Consider the following 19,176-nt stretch of genomic DNA (forward strand, 5'->3'; position numbering starts at 1 on the left):
AGGTTGCCTTGCTTTATGCTCCATAAGCTCACTGTACCTCCTCCCCGCTCTCTTTAAATAATACGCTCATATTACATTGTATTGGAGTCCCTGGGTAGTGTAAACAGTTAATACCCTTGGCTGCTAAATGAAAGGTTGGAATGTTCGAGTCCACCCAGAGGTTCCTAAGAAGAAAGGCCTGGTGATCTACTTCTGAAACATGGGACATTGAAAACCCCACAGAGCAGCGTTCTATTCTGACACACACGGGGTCACCATGAGAATTGACTCGATGGCAACTGGTTTTATCACATTGTATTATAATTCCCTGACTAATATGTGTCTCTCTCATTAGACTGTAAGCTTCGTAAAAGTAGAGGCAAAGTCTGTCATGTTCACTGTACCCTCAACACTGAACATAAAACTAAGTAAATATTTGTTGAATAAATAAATGTTTACTTGTCTGTCATCACCTGTCCCAACTCCTTTTTTCCACTTTCTTTTAAAAAACAGGGTCGTATCCCTAGCACTGAGAGGGTTTGAGACGTAGAGAAATGCTCAAAAAATCTTTGGCAAATGAATGAATGTGGTCCAGCAACCCTCACCGTAAAAGTGGGAGGAAGAGGACTTGCTATGGGGCTTGGCAAATAGGAGCTCAATAAATGTTTATGAGGAGGGGGACAGTAGAGGGCTTGTGCCAGGGTCAAGGAGAGGAGTTGGGGGAAGCTGGCCAAATTACTGGACCCAGTGTTTGGAAAAGGGCTGGATCTGGTTCTGTTGCATATCAATACAAATCTGCCCTTGCTGGGGTTAGGGAGGCCTGGACATGTTTTTTCACTGGGCCCTAGCTATGCAAGAGGAAGCACTAAATTTACTTTCCGTGTGGCTTTGGGTGAATTGTTCTCTGCCTTCCTCATCTGTGAAACACAAGAGCGAGAAGGGATGGAGGTGTGGACTGGAGGCCCTATCTGGCTAGAAGATTATCAGTTTCACTATGTAGCGGAGAGAAACGAAATTCCTTAGGAATGACCAGAAAAAGGCTTGTTATTCCTAGTCTAACCAGCAGGTGGCAGGAAATGACTAGCCAACTGCACATGGAGCATCCTGGGATGGAGTGGCAAAATCTCTGCTGCTAACCAAACCATGGCAGTTCAAATCTACCAGCCGCTCCTTGGAAACCCCATGGAGTAGTTCTACTCTGTCCTATAAGGTTGCTAGAGTTGGAATCCACTCAATGGCAATGGGTTTGAGTTTTCTTTGGTTTTGAGGCTAACCAGATGTTTTGGACATAGTCTTCCCAAAGAAGTGTCTCTCTGTGTTAACCTTCTCCCAGCAAAAAACAAATGTTAAAAGCAGCTAACCCATGGAGAAAAAGGGAAAAAGAAAAATCTCAGAGACAGTTGAATTTGGGCAGTTTCTTTGATAGTTTTTTTTTTTTTTTAAAGAGTCAAGGTATTTAATGGGCAGTATTTTTTTTTATTATGGAAGCACTAAAACTAGGGGTCTTTTAAGAAGTCTTGTCTAGTTTGCTACACACAAGATAGTTTCCTCTTCCAGTGCAGATTGAGAAGGGTGGTGATAGCTTATCTTAACCCCCATGGACATTTTCTGTCTGGGAAAGTCTCTCTCCTGCCTATGGTAAAATGCCAGAAGTTAATCACATTACATTGCTGATGTTTAGGAAACATACCGATGAAAAATCTGTGCATACGTAATAATTTTAAAACCTGGCACTTGTGCGGTAGGAATGAAACTACAAGCTGCTTTGGCACCTCCTCAATTTACTATCACCACAGTCCCCCATTATGCCCATTGAGCCCATTTTACAGATGGAGAAATTGGGCCCAGAAAAAACTAACTTGAAGTCACATACCAAAGAGAACTAAAAAAGCAGAGTCCTTTGTCACAGTATATTGTAGCTGGGTAAGCAGTTATTTTGAAGAGTTCCATCTAAAGCTTATAGGGCTTTGGTATATGGCAGGAGTGTGGTATAACCTGACAGGTCATACAGTATGGGTCCTTGGCTGCTCTGATCTGTCACGGGAAAGACTTGAGGGCAGACTCTCTGGCTGGAAAGCCTGCCCCTTGTTCATTAGTTTTTTCATCCCTTTGAACATTTGTTTATACTATTTTATTCAATCCCTCACAAGGTGAGAGAACCCATTCTGGGAGAAGATCTTGGGGCTGCCTTTCCTGGAGGTAGGAAGCAAGCAGATGTGGAGCTTGGTCATTCTACTTTAAGATCATACTCTGTGGTGGAATGCTTTTTCAGAACCAAGCCCATTGAAATAAGGCAGCCTTGTAGAAAAAAACAAAAACAAAAAACAATAGACATCTCTCAGCCTACCATATTCTGGGTTTATCAGTGAGTTAACATCCTGGCCCCACCAACATTTTCTCCATCAGTTCTGTCTTTGGGTGTAACCTGGTAGTATCTGTAAGTTGTTAGGGTTGGAAGAGTGACTACCTATGGACCAGACCATGGCATTGTTTATGAAAGGGGAAGCTGCGACTTTAATCCTTATTTCTTGCCTTCCATACCCACTGAGAAGGACGATCCAGAGAAATGAGTATTTTAAGACGAGACTGCTTGGAATTTCCATTTACCACCAGCTGTCCCTCCTTACGCAGTGACCCAAAGGCCTACCTTGTGATGTCTCCGCTTCCTCCTGAATCGGAGCAGCTCTTTGTGCTGCCGAGACACAAAGTTGACAGCAGCATACTCAAGCAGGGCTGAGAACACGAAGAGCAGGCACACGGCCATCCAAATGTCAATGGCTTTCACATAGGACACCTGGGGTGGGGAGTGAGGGAGGCAACAGAGGGAGGTGAGGGCAGAAAAGAAGAGTGGAATATTGAGTATGGTGGGATGTTTTTGCTCTTTATCAACTCTTCCCATCACCCACTGCTGCCACCCTCCTCCTGTGGAGGAAAGCAGAAGAAAATGCATCAAGTCATCAAGACTGGGCAGAATTTAGGAAAACAGAATGTGATACCTACATGTGTACTAAAGAGAGGGGGTCTTGATGTGTCTTGTGTATCTTGCATTATAGGTTAATGGAATAGAATGTAGTTTTTATTCTAAGGATGATAGGAGCAGAATGTAGTACCTAGTCTTAGAAGTGAAGGGAGGATGTAAACAAAAGTGGTAGCATAAAAGCTTTCAAAATCCTCCCTTTCCATAAAAGTAATAAGAAAACTGGCAAAAGTTGTCAGAATCAACTTTTTCAGACATCTGTTGATTAACCAAAGCTTATAGCAATCTGTTGTTGTTGTTGTTAGGTGCCATCGAGTCGGTTCCGACTCATAGCGACCCTACGCACAACAGAGCAGAACACTGCCCAGTCCTGTGCCATCCTCACAATCATTGTTATGCTTGAGCCCACTGTTGCAGCCGCTGTGTCAATCCACCTCATTGAGGGTCTTCCTATTTCCCGCTGACCCTGTACTTTGCCAAGCATGATGTCCTTCTCCAGGGACTGTTCCCCCCTGACAATTTGTCCAAAGTATGTAAGACACAGTCTCGCCATCCTTCTTTCTAAGGAGCATTCTGGTTGTACGTATTGCAAGACAGATATGTTCATTCTTTTAGCAGTCCATGGTATGTTCGATACCCTTCACCAACACCACAATTCAAAGGCGTCAATTCTTTGATCTTCCTTATTGATCATCCAGCTTTCACACACATACGAGGCGATTGAAAACACCATGGCTTGGGTCAGGTGCACCTTAGTCTTCAAGGCAACATCTTTGCAGCAGATTTGCCCAGTGCAATGTGTCTTTTGACTTCTTGGCTGCTGCTTCCATGGATGTTGATTGTGGATCCAAATAAAATGAAATCCTTGACTACTTCCATTTTTTCTCCGTTTATCATGATGCTGCTCATTGGTCCAGTTGTGAAGTTTTTTGTTTTCTTTATGTTGAGATGTAATCCATGCTGAAGGTTATAGTTTTTGATCTTCATCAGTAAGTGCTTCAAGTCCTCTTCACTTGCAGCAAGCAAAGTTGTGTCATCAGCATAATGTATGTTGTTAACGAGTCTTCCTCCAATTCTCATGCCCGTTCTTCTTCATAGAGCCCAGCTTCTCAGATTATTTGCTCAAGGTACAGATTGAATAGGTATGGTGAAAAGATACAACCCAGATGCACACCTTTCCTGTCTTTAAACCAGGCAGTATCCCCTTGTTCTGTTTTAATGACTGCCTCTTGATCTATGTACAGTTTCCTCATGAGCACAATTAAGTGTCCTGGAATTCCCATCCTGAGAAATGTTATCCACAATTAGTTATGATCCACACAGTCAAATGCCTTTGCATAGTCAATAAAACACAGGTAAATATCTTTCCAGTATTCTCTGCTTTCAGCCAGGATCCATCTGACATCAGCAATGATATCCCTGGTTCCACATCCTCTTCTGAACCTGGCTTGAATTTCTGGCAGTTCCCTGATGATATACTGCTGCAGCCACTTTTGAATGATCTTCAGCAAAATTTTACTTGTATGTGATATTAATGATATCATTTGATAATTTCTGCATTAGGTTGAATCACCTTTCTTGTGAATAGGCATAAATACGGATGTCTTCCAGATGGTTGACCAGTTACCTGTTTTCCAAATTTCTCGGCATAGATGAGGGAGCACTTCCACCACTGCATCTGTTTGTTGAAACATCTCAATTGATATTCCATCAATTTCTGGAGTTCTGTTTTTTGCCAGTGTCTTCAGTGCAGCTTGGGCTTCATCCTTCAGTACCATCAGTTGCTGATCATATGCTACCTTCCAAAATGGTTGAAAGTCAACGAATTCTTTTTGGTATAGTGACTCTGTGTATTCTTTCCATCTTCTTTTGATGCTTCTTGCATTGTTTAATGTTTTCCCCATAGAATCCTTCAATATTGCAAGTCAAGGCTTGAATTTTTTAAGTTCTTTCAGCTTGAGAAATGCTGAGCATTTTCTTTCCTTTTGGTTTTCTATCTCCAGTTCTTTGCACATGTCATTATACTACTTTCTCTTCTTGAGCTGGCCTCTGAAATCTGCTGTTCAGTTCTTTCACTTCATCATTTCTTCCCTTAGCTTTAGCTACTCGATGTTCAAGAGTAAGTTTCAGAGCGTCTTCTGTCATCCATTTTGGTCTTTTCTTTCTCCCCTGTCTTTTTAATGACCTCTTGCTCTCTTCATGTATGATATCCTTGATGTCATTCCACAAATCATCTGGTCTTAGTGTTCAACGTGTCAAATCTATTCTTGAGATGGTCTGTAAATTCAGGTGGGATACACTCAATGTCATACTTTGGTTCTTGTGGACTTGTTCTAATTTTCTCCCTTTTCAACTTGAACTTGCATATGAGCAATTGATGGTCTGTTCCAGAGTCAGCCCACAGCCTTGTTCTGACTGATGATATTCAGTTTTTCTATCACCTCTTTCCACAGATGTCGTCTACTTAATTCCTATGTATGCCATCTGATGAGGTCCATGTGTAATGTCACTTTTTACGTTGGTGAGAAAATGTATTTGCAACGAAGAAGTCGTTGATCTTGCAAAATTTTATCATGCGATCTCTGGCATCATTTCCATCACCAAGGCCATATTTTCCAGCTACTGATCCTTCTTCTTTGTTTCCAGCTTTTGTGTTCCAATCACCAGTAATTATCAATGCATCTTGATTGCATGTTTGATCAATTTCAGACTCCAGAAGTTGGTAAAAATCTTCAGTTACTTCATCGTTGACCTTAGTGGTTGGTGCGTAAATTTGAATAATAGTTGTATTAACTGATCTTCCTTGTATGGCTGTTATCATATTACTGACAGCACTGTACTCAGGATAGATCTTGAAATGTTCTTTTTGATGATGAATGCAGTGCTATTCTTCAAGTTTTCATTCTTGGCATGGTAGACCATATGACTGTCTGATTCAAAGCGGTAAATAACCAGTCCATTTCAGTTCACTAATGCATAGGATGTTGATGTTTATTTGTTCCATTTCATAGCTATCTAGTGAGTGTTTATTCAAGAAAACTGGCTAAATCTCATAGAACTGCAAGCTTTGTGGTATTTTTTAACAGCTTTATTGAGCTATAATGCATATGCCACATAATTCCCCTATTTAAAGTGTGCAATTCAATGACTGTAGTATATTCACAGGTATGTGCAGTCATCATCACAGAAATTTTAGGACATTTTCCTCATCTCATAAACAAACCCCATACCCTTTAGCTATCATTCTTCTGTCCCCCATACCCTCTCTCACACCCCAAGCACTAAGCAACCACTAATATACTTTCTGTCTCTATTAGTTTCTCTGTTCTGGGCATTTCATATGAATGAAATCATATAATATGTGGTCTTTTGTAACTGGCTTCTTTCACTCCACATGATGATTTCAAGGGTCACCAATGTTGTAGCATGTATCCTTTTTATGGCTGAATAATACTCCATTGTATGGATATACTACATTTTCTTTGTCTATTTGTCAGTTAATGGGCATTTAGGATGGTCCCACCTTTTGGCTAATATGAATAATGCTGCTATAAACTTTCATGTACAAGTTTTTGTGAGGACGTATGTTTTCTCATGGAGCGTTGTGCCATTTTAACTTGCCCCAACTTCCCCTCCCCAGCTCCATGGTAGCCTTGAAAATCAATAGCTTGCAATCAAGGTGAAAATCTGCAGCCTGACAGCCACTGGATAGGAAAGAAAAGAGTTGGAACTCCTTGAAAGTCCCATTCCCAGACAACTGCCATTATTTGACCTGTCTGGTGGTCCCCAGGAAGACCCAACTCACAAGACTGTCTTTATCTGACCTGATTTGGAGCTAGCTCTGTATGAACCACCTTTTCCCTGGGGGTGTTTGTGGTAACAGCAGCAACTGTTGAACATCAAGGCTGCCTGAAGCAACGAATACGAGCTGGGGCAACCAACAGGTCAAAGGAAAAGCTTAAAACGAAAAACTGGCAACTGTGTTTTTATGTACCCATAGTAACGAAGTAAGCCAAAGGGAAGAATTGTGGATGTTAAGACAGACCTACACTAATAGACTAATTAAAATTAGGCTGCATCAAATGGAATCTTTTTCTGTGGTTAAAATTTTAATGTAATATTTAATATAACATGAACTTTTTCTATGTTATGATGTTAAGTAAAAAAAAAAAAAAATCAGGATATTAAGAAAAGAAAAAAAAAAAAAGGAAAAGGTTGGGAATGAGATATCCAAAGGGGGCTTGGGAAACTTCTGACACATTTCTGGTAATTCAGAAGGCCACATGCCTGCTTAGGGCTGTGGGCATGCCCAGGGGAGACTTAAGAAGTACCTAAGCTCACAAAAAAAGAAAATTGCAGACCAATATCCTTAATGAATATACATGTAAAAATCCTCAACAAAATTCTAGGAAACTGAATCCAAAAGCTTACTAAAAGAATTAGACAGTATAATCAAATGGGATTTATTCCAAGAGTATAAGGGCAGTTCAACAACAGAAAACCAATTAATGTAACATATCGTATTAATAGAATAAAGGAAAAGAACCACATGATCATCTCGATTGATGCAGAAAAGGCATTTGACAAAATTCAACACCCTTTCATAATAAAAACACTCAGTAAGACAGGAACAGAGGGAAATTCCTCAACATAATAAAGGGCATTTACAAAAAACCCACAGCTGTGATACTCAGTGGAGAAAGACTGAGAGCTTTCCCATTAAGATCAGGAACAAGACAAGGATGCCCACTCTTCGCACTGCTTGCTATTAAACACTGTTCTGTATGTTCTAGCCAGAGCAATTAGGCAAGGGGGAAAAAAAAAAAGGTATCCAAAATGCAAAGGAGGAAGTAAAGCTATCCCTTTTTGCAGATGACAGGACCCTATATATAGGAAACCTCAGTTTTAGGTTCCACAAGAAAGCTACTAGAACTAGTAAAGCAATTCAGCAAAGTGGCAGGGTACAAAGTCAACATACAAAAATCAGCCGGATATCTGTACTCCAGCAAAGAATGAGCAAGCTGAAAAGGAAATTAAGGAAACATTACTATTTACAATAGCATCTAAAAGAATAAAGTACGTACTGATAAATTTAACAAGGAAAGTAAAAGACTTGTACACAGAAATATAAAACATTATTGAAAGAAACTAAAGAAGACGTGAATAAATGAAGGACATTCTGTGTTAATGAATTGGAAGGATTAGTATAGTTAAGATGTTAATACTACCCAAAGCAATCTATAATTCAACGCAATCCCCATCAAAATTTCAACAGCCTTCTCCGCAGAAATGCAAAAGTCAACCCTCCAATTTATCTGGAAGAGCAAGTGTTCACAAATAGCTAAAGGAACCTTGAAGAAGAATAAAGTAGGAGGACCCATACTTACTGACTTAAAAACATACTATAAAGCTATAGTAATCAAAACAGCCTCATACTGGTATAGCAATAGACATATAGACCAAAAAATAGAGAAAACCAGTGACACCAAATGTTCTTTGAAAAGATCAACAAAATTGACAAACCTTTAGCTAGACTGAAGAGAAAAAAGAAAGCAGACACAAATTACTAAAATAAAAAATGAAAGAAGGAACATTACTTATAGAAATTTTAAAAGATTATAGGGGAATACAATGAACAATTTATGCCACAGCCTAGATGAAATGCACACATTCCTAGAAAGACACTCAAAAAAGAACAGACCTATAACAGGTAAAGCGATTGAGTTAGTAATGAAAAAAAGAAAAAAGCCTTCCCATAAAGGAAAGTCCAGGACCAGAATTCACTGGTGAATTCTATCAAACATTTAAAGAAGATTTAACACAATCCTTCTCATACTTTTTAAAAAAATAGAAGTGGAGAAAATGTTTTTCAGCTCATTCTAAGAGGCCAGTATTACCCCGATAACAAAACAAGACAAAGATATCACAAGAAAAGAAACTACATACCAATTATCTCTTATGAATATAGACATAAAAATCGTGAAAAGAAAAATACTAGAAAACCAATAATCAAGCAACGTATAAAAAGGGTTTTGTATCATGGCCAAGTGAGATTTACCCAGGAATGCAACATCAAACATACAAAAGTCAATCACCTACTAATAGAATAAAAAATAAAAACCATACAATCTTCTAAATAGATGCAGAAACAACATTTGGCAAAATCCAACATGTTTCAATATAAAAAAAAAATACTCATCAAAGTAGGGATAGAAGGGAGCTTTCTCAGCCTGATAAAGGAGACAAAAAACCCACAGCTAATATAACACTTAATGGTGAAAAACTGAAAGCTTTCCTCCTAAAATGTCTGATATCTGCTCTTACCACTTCTATTCAACATTGTGCTGAAAGATCTAGCCAGGGCACTTAGACAAGGAAAAGAAAGAAAAGGCATCTAGATTGGGAAGGAAGGAATAAAACTATCTCTATTTTCAAATGACATGATCTCACATATAGAAAATCCTAAGGAATCACAAAAGAACTACGAGGGCTAATAAATGAGTTTAGCAAGGTATCAGGATACATTATCAATATACAAAAGTCAATTTTATTTTGTTATACTACTAATGAACAATCCAAAAAATGACATTAAGACACAATTCCATTTACAATAGTATCAAAAAATAAAATACAAATACATTTAACAAAATAAATGTAGGACTTATACACTGAAAACTAGAAAACCTTGTTGAAAGAAATTAAAGAAGACTTAAATAAATGGAAAAACATTTTGTGCTCATGGACTGGAATACTTAATATTGTTAGGATGGCAATACTCCCCAAATTCACGGATAGATTCAATGCAATTAGTACAAATTTTTTTTTGTAGAAACTGACAAGAGTAGGGAAACGCAAAGGACTCAGAATAGCCAAAACAATCTTAAGAAAGAACAAAGTTGAAGAATACACATTTCCCGATTTCAAAACTTACTACAAAACAGCAATAATCAAATTGTGGTGCTATCATAAGATACACAGATCAACAGAATAGAATTGAGAGTCCAGAAATATACCCATGTATCTACGGTCAATTGATTTTTGACAACGGTGTCAAGAGCATTCAATGGGGAAAGAATAGTCTTTTCAGAAACAAGTGGGGCTGGGACAACTGTATATCTACAAGCAAAAGAATGAAGTTGGATCCCCACCTCACATCACATACGAAAATAAATTAAAATGGATCAAAGGCCTAAATATAAGAACTAAAAATATAAAACTCTTAAAAGGAAAACATACGTATAAATCTTTACAACCTTGGATTAGGCAATGATTTAAAATATGATACCAAAATTGCAAGCAACTAAAGAAAAAAACAGATTAATTGGACTTCAACAAAATGAAGACTTTTGTGCATAAAGGAGATTATCATGAAAGTGAAAATACAACCATGGGAGGAAATATTTACGAATCATATAACTCATAAGGGTCTAATATCCAGAATGTATAAAGAGCTATTACAACTCAGGAAACCCTGGTGACGTAGTGGTTAAGTGCTACAGCTGCTAACCAAAGGGTTGGCAGTTCAAATCCACCAGGCGTTCCTTGGAAATTCTATGGGGCAGTTCTACTGTGTCCTATAGGGTCGCTATGAGTTGGAATCGACTTGACGGCACTGGGTTTGGTTTTTGGTTTTTGGTATTACAACTCAACAACAAAAACAGAAACGACCCAATTAAAAAATGGGCAAAGGATTTGAAAAGACATCTGTTCTAAGGATACACAGAGATGGCCAATAAGCACATAAAAATGCTGAACATCATTAGTCATTAGGAAAATGCAAATCACAATGACAAGGAAATCCACTTCACACCCAGTAGGATGACTCATAAAAAAGACACACAATAACAAGTGTTGGCGAGGATGTGGAAAAATTGGAACCCTAATTTGAAAGCTGATGGGACTGTAAAATGCTGCCGTTACTTAGAAAACAGAAGCATATAGTTACCGTATGACCCAGCAATTCTACTCCGAGGTATATACTCAGAGAATTGAAAACATACGTCCACAAAAACACTTGTACATGAAAGTTCACAACATCATTATTCATAATAGCCCAAAACTGGAAATAGCCAAAACGTCCATCAACTAATGAATGGATAAATAATATGTGGTATATCCACAGGATGGAATATTATTCGATCATAAAAAAAAAAAAAAAGGAACTATATACTGATATGTACTATATGGATAAGCCTTGAGAACATCATGCTAAGTTAAAGAATCCAGACTCAAAAGGTAAATATCGTATTATTCCATTTATATGAGATGTTCAAAAATCCCTAGACGCAGAAAGTAGATTAGCGGTTGCCTGGGTCTGAGGGGAGGAGGGAATGGAGGGTCCCTGCTGATGATATAGGATTTCTCTATGGGGTGATGAAAATTTTCTGGAATTAGAGAGTGGTGAAGATTGTACAGCTTTGCAAATATACTAAAAATCACTGAATTGTACACTTAAGTGAATGAAAGAGAATGTGGAGCTGAGTATTAATAGTCAATGGAGTAGAACGTTGAGTGTAGCATAAGGAAACGGAAGGAGAATATTGCATCTGCAGTCAGAATGGAACAGAGCTGAAGGTGTTGTCAGGCGTTAACAGCGAACAGAAAATTTGGTTTCCAGTGTTGACAGTGGATGTAGCAGAATGTGAGGTCTACTGTTAATAGTGCGAACAGCAGATTGTTTAATTTTTTCATAAGGGCGAAGAGAGGATAGTGTGGTATTTAGCGTGGATGGCAAATGAAGCAGAATGTTGTGCCTCACATTAAAATTTAGTGGAATGATGTCATGAAAACAAAAACCAATGGGAGACTGCCCTAGATTAAGAGACGAAATAGAGCAAGCATAGGCATATGAGTCTTGAGTGGATCCTTCACCATAAATATAAAAACATTTTTTGGACAACTGGGAAAATTTATATAAGAGATCTATATTAGATGATATTATTTGAAATAATATTAATTTTTAGAGGTGATAATGTCATGGTGATCCTATTCCTTATTTAGAGGCAAATTGTCACGGTGTGTCTTACCTTCAAATGATTCAGCAAAAATTACATTTATCTATATCTATCTATCAACCAATCGTTGCAAAATGGTAAATCTAGGTGAAGGGTCTTAGGGTGTTCATTGTATACTGTGTTAAATTTAATACATAAAAATAACAAGTGACTGGAACAGAATGTTAAGCGCAGCGTTGATTGGGAAAGGTGCGGAATGTTGTATCTAGCGTGAGACTGAAAGACGCAGACTTTGGTTCCTGGCATTCATTGTAGACAGAACAGAATGTTGTTTCTTGTGCTGAGTGAATGGAACAGAAGGTGGTTCATAAGATACTAGTGAATGTAGTAGAATGCAGTGTCTAGCATTAAAAGGGAGTGATGCAGAAGGAGGCATCAAGCATTAGTGGTGAGGGGAACAGAATGTTGGGCCTCAAAAATGGGTGAATGGAGGAATATGTGGTGTCTGGCATTACTAGTAAGTGAAGCAGAACATTATGTCTAGTGTGAAAAATGAATTAAGTAGAATGAGAAGTCTAGTGTTAACAGTGAAAGGAACAGAACGTTGTATTTTTTGTAAGGGTTACCGGGGAAAATTAACGTCTGGTTTCAGTAATGAATGAAATGCAATGCTGTGTCTGGTGTTAGGAGCAAATGGAACAGAACATTGCGTCTAGTGTAAGGGTGAAGGAGCAGAACGTGTCTCTGCAGTTCATGGTGAGTCAAACAAAACACTGTGTCTACTGTTAATAGTGAATTGCAGCAGAATGTGGTTCAAGAGTGAACACTGAATGTAGCAGAATGTTCTGTTTAACATTACAAGCGAGAGAATCCGGTTGAGGGATGTGCAGAAAAGGGTTACCAGAGCAGGCATGAGGCTACTCTCCTTTGAAAGCTTTGCTTTCAAGGTTGCCTCTTGGCTGCCCTTTGGGGCACCCACCGTTCCCTAACTGATAAGAGTGGCTCCCTGTGCCTAGACTGTGCAAACAATATGGCTTCTGTGGAACATCTGCTTTCCTTTTGGGAACCTGAAATTTTGTTATGTGCTATGCTAGGCAAAGGGAGGCCTTCATGACTAGTCTTCAGTTACAACCTTGGGTGCTGAGTCTCAAACGGGCTTCCCTGGGCAGAAATAACAACACATGTTGCTGCATTTTCATTGCTGGAGGAAAGAGTGCTCTCTGTGATTTCTCATGGCAGGGAGAGAACAAGGAAGGCTGCACATGGATTCCTCCAGACTCTGTCTGTGTCCTTTTCCCTTATGATTTGCTCTGCATCCTTACTGTGATGCTGTAATAACTCAAAGCTCTAAGTCAACTACATTCTGAGTCCTCGTGAGTCTTTCCAGGAAATCTCCAAATGTAGATGTGGTGTTGGGGACCCCCAACACAAAATATCTACCATTAATGGTGAAGGGAGTAGAATACTGCACCTAGTGTTAAGAGTGAATGGAAGAGAATGTGGAGTTGAGTGTTAATAGTAAACGAAGCAGAACGTGTATCTGGCAGTCTGTATCAATTGTAATGTTGAGTCTGGTGGAGGTTTGATGGATCAGAATGCTGGGTCCCACAAACTGTAGTAGATAAAGAAATACTGAATAATTCCTTGTGCTCCACTTATTCCAGGCAGAGTGGGAAGATGGGTACCCTCCCCCTTATCTGTCCAGGTACCTGTGCTCCTGGGCAGTGGGGCTTACCTTGGGCAGGGATGCTCGGGAGCCTGAGCTCTGGGTGGTCATGGTAAGCACGGTTGTGATGCCCAGCCCCACGCGGGCTGGAGCAGCGTCCATGTTGATCCAGAAGGAGATCCATGAGAGGATAACGATGAGCAGGCTGGGAATGTACATCTGGATCAGGTAGTAGCCCATTTGTCGCTCCAGGTGGAACCGGGCCTCAATGCAGGTGAATTTACCTGTAAGAAATTGCAGTGAGAAGGCAAAGTAGCCTGGTGGATAGGAGCAAGGGCTGTGGAGCCAGGAAATCTTGGCTAGAGGCTCAGCCTCACACTAGCTGTGTCCTTGAGCAAGTGTTTGCATTGCTCTGTGTTTCAGTTTCCTCATCTACCATAAAAAAAACTGGGGATAATACTAATACCTCCCTCATAGGGTAACTGTGAGGATAAAATGAGGTGATGCCTAGAAAGCACTTAGCACGGTGCCTCATACATAATTAATGCTCAGGAATGTTAGCTGCCATCATCATCACCATCACCAACATCATCACTATTTTGCTGCCAGGAGTGGGGCGACGTGGAAGTTTCTCTCCACTTCTCCCAGCACCTTCTGAAGCATGGCCTGATCCAGTTACTTCCTTTGCAAAAATCTCTTTCCTTCCTTCTCTCTTACAAGAAATTCTCCCATTGCCCAGCCCAGTGCCATCTCCCATTACCCACACGGAAATGCAGCTCTAGACTATCCGTTCTACTTTCCCTACTTTTTTCACCCTACTAATGAATGATCTCCTACACTGCATTGCACCAAATTGTGTTCTTTGCCTTGAGCATGACCTGCTCTTTCACGGTTCCGAACTTTTGACCCTGCTAATCCCTCTGCCTGGGTTGCCCTTATTCCTTGCCACAATCAGAAGAACCCTCCTTCTCCTCCATGGTGGTTTAGGGTGACATCTGCCCCAGGCAGAAGGCTGCCTCTTTCCCTCCTTTGTGCTTCTTCAGCTCTTTGTTCATAGGGCCACCAGAACCATTAAGGCTTAATGCAGTGAGTGGAGACAAGTCAGTCTATCTCTGTCTCTCTCCTCTGTACTAGATTGTGGGTAGCTTGACTCCTCCCCATCTGTGTATCCTTGGCACTGGGATGGGGCTAGGCCCATGGTGGGGTTTCAGTTCCTGTCCACCGAAGCACAGTTACTAGATTCCTGGAGCTTCCTGGGCTGTAAGTTCCATGTTGGCAGGGTCTTGTCTGTCTTTTCTCCCTGTACCTCACGGGGCCTAGCACAGAACCTGATTCTCAGTAAATACAAATGGTAAAGAACAAATGTACCAATGAATGAAAAAGCATTGTGTTAACAGTGAAGAAAAAGAGCCTTAGTGGTGCAGTGGTTAAGTGCTCAGCTGCTAACCAAATGTTGGCAGTATGAACCCAACAGCTGCTCTAAGGGAGAAACATGTGGCAGCCTGCTTCCGTAAAGATTTACAGCCTTGGAAACCCTACAGGGCAATCCTACTCTGTCCTATAGAGTTGCTATGAGTTGGAATCCACTCGACAACAATGGGTTTGGTTTTTTTTTAGACGGTAAAGAGCTGTGGCTTGTAAGGTCAATTGTGATTTTTTGATTCTTGGGGGCTGTTGCTCTCATGAATGCTACTGGGAGTACCATCCTCTCTCTGAATCTCAGCTGGTCCCAGGGATAGTGGCTCTGAGATTTCTCCGAGGTCATCCAGAAAGGGGAGCTGTTCCAGACAGGACAGAACCTAGACTGTCTGACCTTTCACTGGCCTCCTCTCTCCACCAGAGCCCATAGTGATTTCTCTTCATTCCTCTCCTTGGCTCCTGTCAGCAGCCTGTTTTCTGCCTCCACTTTACTCAGCTGGGTTCAGACAGCAGGTTTTCACCTAGCCTTCCAGCTGGCACACCAGCTGACTGATCTTCCACAATGCTTCCCTCAGCTCATTCCCAGGTGAGATAAGGCATGCAAAGCCAGTCTTGGTCTGGGCTCAGTTCATTCATGTATTAAATCACCAAATAGATACTGTGCTAGGCATGGGAGATAGAATGCTAAGCTAAACAGTTGTGGTTTCCCCGTCCTCTTGGAGATCACAGTCTAGTGGACCCTTCCAACTTCGCTATTTACTAATCTTCAACGTCTTCCCTCAGCTCCCTCTTGCTGAGGTCTGATGTGGGTATTCTCTGCTCTGGGGTTTTGCTTTACCAGAAATAGCAGCTTCTCTGTGGCAGACTGCTAGTTGGCCTCTAAATATCACTTCTTCCCTTCTGCCTTAGGAATTGTCCCTGGGTGGTGCAAAGAGTTTGTGCTTGTCATGAATTGAATTATGTCCCCACAAAAATGTGTGTATTAACTTGGTTAGGCCATGATTCCCAGTATTGGCTGTCCTCCATTTTGTGATTGTAATTTTATGTTAAAGAGTATTAGGGTGGGATTGTAACACCCTTACCCAAGTCACATTCCTGATCCAATGTGAAGGGAGTTTCCCTGGGGTGTGGCCCTCACCACCTTTTATCTCTTAAGACATAAAAAGAAAGGGAAGCAAGCAGAGAGCTGGGGACCTCATGCCACCAAGAAAGCAGCACCGGGAGCAGAGCATGAGCGTGTCCTTTGGACCCGGGGTCCCTGCCCCCGAGAAGCTCCTTGACTAGGGGAAGATTGAGGACAAGGACCATCTCCCAGAGCTGACAGAGAGAGAAAGCCTTCCCCTGGAGCCGACGCCCTGAATTCGGACTTTTAGGCTACTGTACTCCGAGGAAATAAATTTCTCCATTTCTCTTTGTTAAAGCCATCCACTTGTGGTATTTGTTATAGCAGCACTGAAGACAGTACTCAGCTACTAAAGCTTGGCAGTTTGAACCCACCCGTGGTACCACAGAAGAAAGGCCTGGTGATCTGCTTCCATAATGATTATAGCCAAGAAAACCCTAGGGAGCAGTTCTATTTTGTAACGCACGAGGTTGCCATGAGTCAGAATTGACTTGATGGCAATGAATTTGTTTGTTTGTTTTTTTTTTGCCTTAGGAATAAGGACTCTAGTTTTGCTGGGCATACTGCTACATGGAATAAAGACTATATTTCCCAGCTTCCCTTGTAATTAGGTATAGCCTAAGCTTAATTTACTTGCCCCAGGATTCACAAGAACAAAATATCAGAGACGCTTTTTGATTTCAAGGCCTATTCTCTTAACCACTAGGTAGTAAATACAGAGCTGTGCTCATCATGGGTACTTCATAAAGTCTGTTGAATCAATGATTGAATGAATGTTTAAAATGACCTCCAGCCCTGGTTGGGGGATGGATTCAAGAGAGGTCTTCTCTTGTACCTACCTGTGTTGTAATGCTTGGTGCAGTATCTCAAGTCCTTCTCCTCCTTCAGGATAAACTGGGGCAGGGTTAGGCCATCTGCCACCTGTACAGCTCCCTGCTCTTGCCACTCAAAGATGAGGTCATTCATGGTGTATCCAACTGGGATGGGATCAGAAGGAGGAGCAATCACTACCCAGAAGTACTTACGTGAAGCATGCAGAGCTGGTCAGGGTTGGGGCTATGAGGGACATCACATACTTGATGGCAATCATGAGACCATGTTGTTTTTTTCCCCCACAGAGGAGGTGAAAGCTGGTTTAACTGTTTATATTCATCCCATAGTCCTTCCACCTCTCCTCCTACCTCTTCCAGCATCCAGCCTTAGCTTGCCCAGCTGACATCTGCTGTTTTGCCTGCACACCATTCATGACAACCCCCTCTTTTGCTCACAGCATATTTTTCCCTGGGAGCCACTCCATGGCTTGCTATCTTGGTGGGATTGACAGTGGGGGCCAAGGTGTGGGAGGATGACTCCAATCAGATTCTCTGCCTCAAGACTTTGGCTGTTGGGTGAAGTGACTGAAGGTTCAGAATTGGTTGGTGCTGATTCCCTCAGAGGCTGTGCTCTGAGGAAACAGCCCTTAGTTCCTGTGGCCTAAATCTCCAGCCCTGGCTCTTATCCCAGCTTTTCCTTCAAGTCCACTAGTACTTCCTCTGTCCTTCTATTTCATTCCAGTTTTAAGTTAGTCAGATTGTCTTCTGGATTTGCAATCGAAGAACTCAGCTACCCTATCTGTTAAAATCCAAGTCCCCCAGCTGATCTCTGTAAAGCCCCCTCAATTACCATCTCTCCTCTCCAATCGGAAGAAAGCACTCCTTTGGCCAAGAGACCATAGAACTTTGTACTTCTGACAGCACACGTAGCCATTTGCTGCCCTGCATTATTTTTTGTGCAGCTGTCTATCTCCCCTGCTGGGATGAGCATCCCTGTGAGCTTAAGAACCATGACTTACTCAAGCTATTTCTCCTCCATTCCTGGAGATGATGTTCACAGGGACATGGAACAGTACCTCTTTAGAGAATGCTGTAGGCTGCTCAGCTTGGGCCTCAGTCTGACAGTGTCAGAGGAAGTTATATTTCTAAAGCATTTTCTAAAAGCAAAGCCCCTCATCTACTGTTTTAGGCAATTACAGCAATCCCAAGGGGGTCTGGTTAGGAGCAACTGATTGGGAATTTCTTCCTGTCTCATGGGTAAGTGGGAGCTGGGTTCTTTTTTAAGAGGCCTCATGCAGGGGACTCACAGCTTTCCAGTTGCATGATACATGTCTGTACATCCATGGGGAAATTCTTCAAGTCCATGGGGCAGGCCAGTGTCAGGGTGATTCTAGGAAGAGAAGAGAATTGAATGATTCTGGATTCAAAAGCAGGAAGGCTGCATCTATATTCTCGTTACTGCCAGGAAATCATTCGTCCAGGAGAGGTAAAGGAGGTCAGGGGACTACTATTTAGTTTGAATAAATACATGTCTATTTCCATGTTCCAGATATGGAAATGGAAGTGGAGAGAGGTGAAGCAGGTTATATAAGGCCATACGGAGTCAGTGGAACTTCTGGATTTTGCTGGAGTCTGTCTGGCTTCGAGAGACTTGTCTTTAGCTGTCCTGTCCTCCCACCTCCCCATCTCCACATTTCTGCAGAGCCCTCAGGTAGGGGCAGGGCCCAAATTTTACATTGAGCAGCACCAGGCCTCAGGCATCCCCAGGTGCACCAGCAGCACCAGGCCTCAGGCATCCCCAGGTGCACCAGCAGCACCAGGCCACAGGCATCACCAGGTGCACCAGCAGCACCAGGCCACAGGCATCACTAGGTGCACCAGCAAGCAGCAGGTACTGCCCGTTCTTCCTGGCTGCCTCCTTTCACACCCTGGGATCATCACAAGTTATTTCAAAGAGGCCCCCTGCCTTCTAGGTGTCCAAACACAGCTGACTCACATCTATGGGCTCATGCTGGGGTCAACTGGGAAGTGGTGGGTACTCCAGGTATCTGGGCTAGCTGTTTAATTTGGGTTGTTCAACCCTCTGCAGTGGCTGCAGCCTCAAAGCCAGAAGGAGTCCCCTTCATAGGATCCAAGGCCTGCACCTCAGGCTGGGCTACAAAGCTTCAGCTTGAAAGGCTTTGCCAAAATCTGAGTGTCTGCTGCAAGGAATGAAGACGAAAGAGTCTAGTGTCACAGGATCTCGG

At 41.6% G+C, this 19,176-nt stretch overlaps 1 protein-coding gene across 2 annotated transcripts in view; it reads right to left on the bottom strand.

Moving 5' to 3' along the window:
• Nucleotides 1-19,176, bottom strand: part of GLRA1 (glycine receptor alpha 1) — a 97,547-nt gene that overhangs the window by 2,133 nt on the left and 76,238 nt on the right. For both annotated transcript variants that reach the window (XM_064278562.1, XM_064278558.1), the window contains exons 5-8: nucleotides 18,238-18,320; nucleotides 16,958-17,095; nucleotides 13,646-13,860; nucleotides 2,627-2,773 (exon numbers count right to left, since the gene is read on the bottom strand). In XM_064278562.1, coding sequence (XP_064134632.1) covers nucleotides 2,627-2,773; nucleotides 13,646-13,860; nucleotides 16,958-17,095; nucleotides 18,238-18,320 — 583 coding nt within the window. The remainder of the gene's footprint in view (nucleotides 1-2,626; nucleotides 2,774-13,645; nucleotides 13,861-16,957; nucleotides 17,096-18,237; nucleotides 18,321-19,176) is intronic.

This window comes from Loxodonta africana, chromosome 2 (genome assembly GCF_030014295.1).
Source record: "Loxodonta africana isolate mLoxAfr1 chromosome 2, mLoxAfr1.hap2, whole genome shotgun sequence".
NCBI lineage: Eukaryota > Metazoa > Chordata > Mammalia > Proboscidea > Elephantidae > Loxodonta > Loxodonta africana.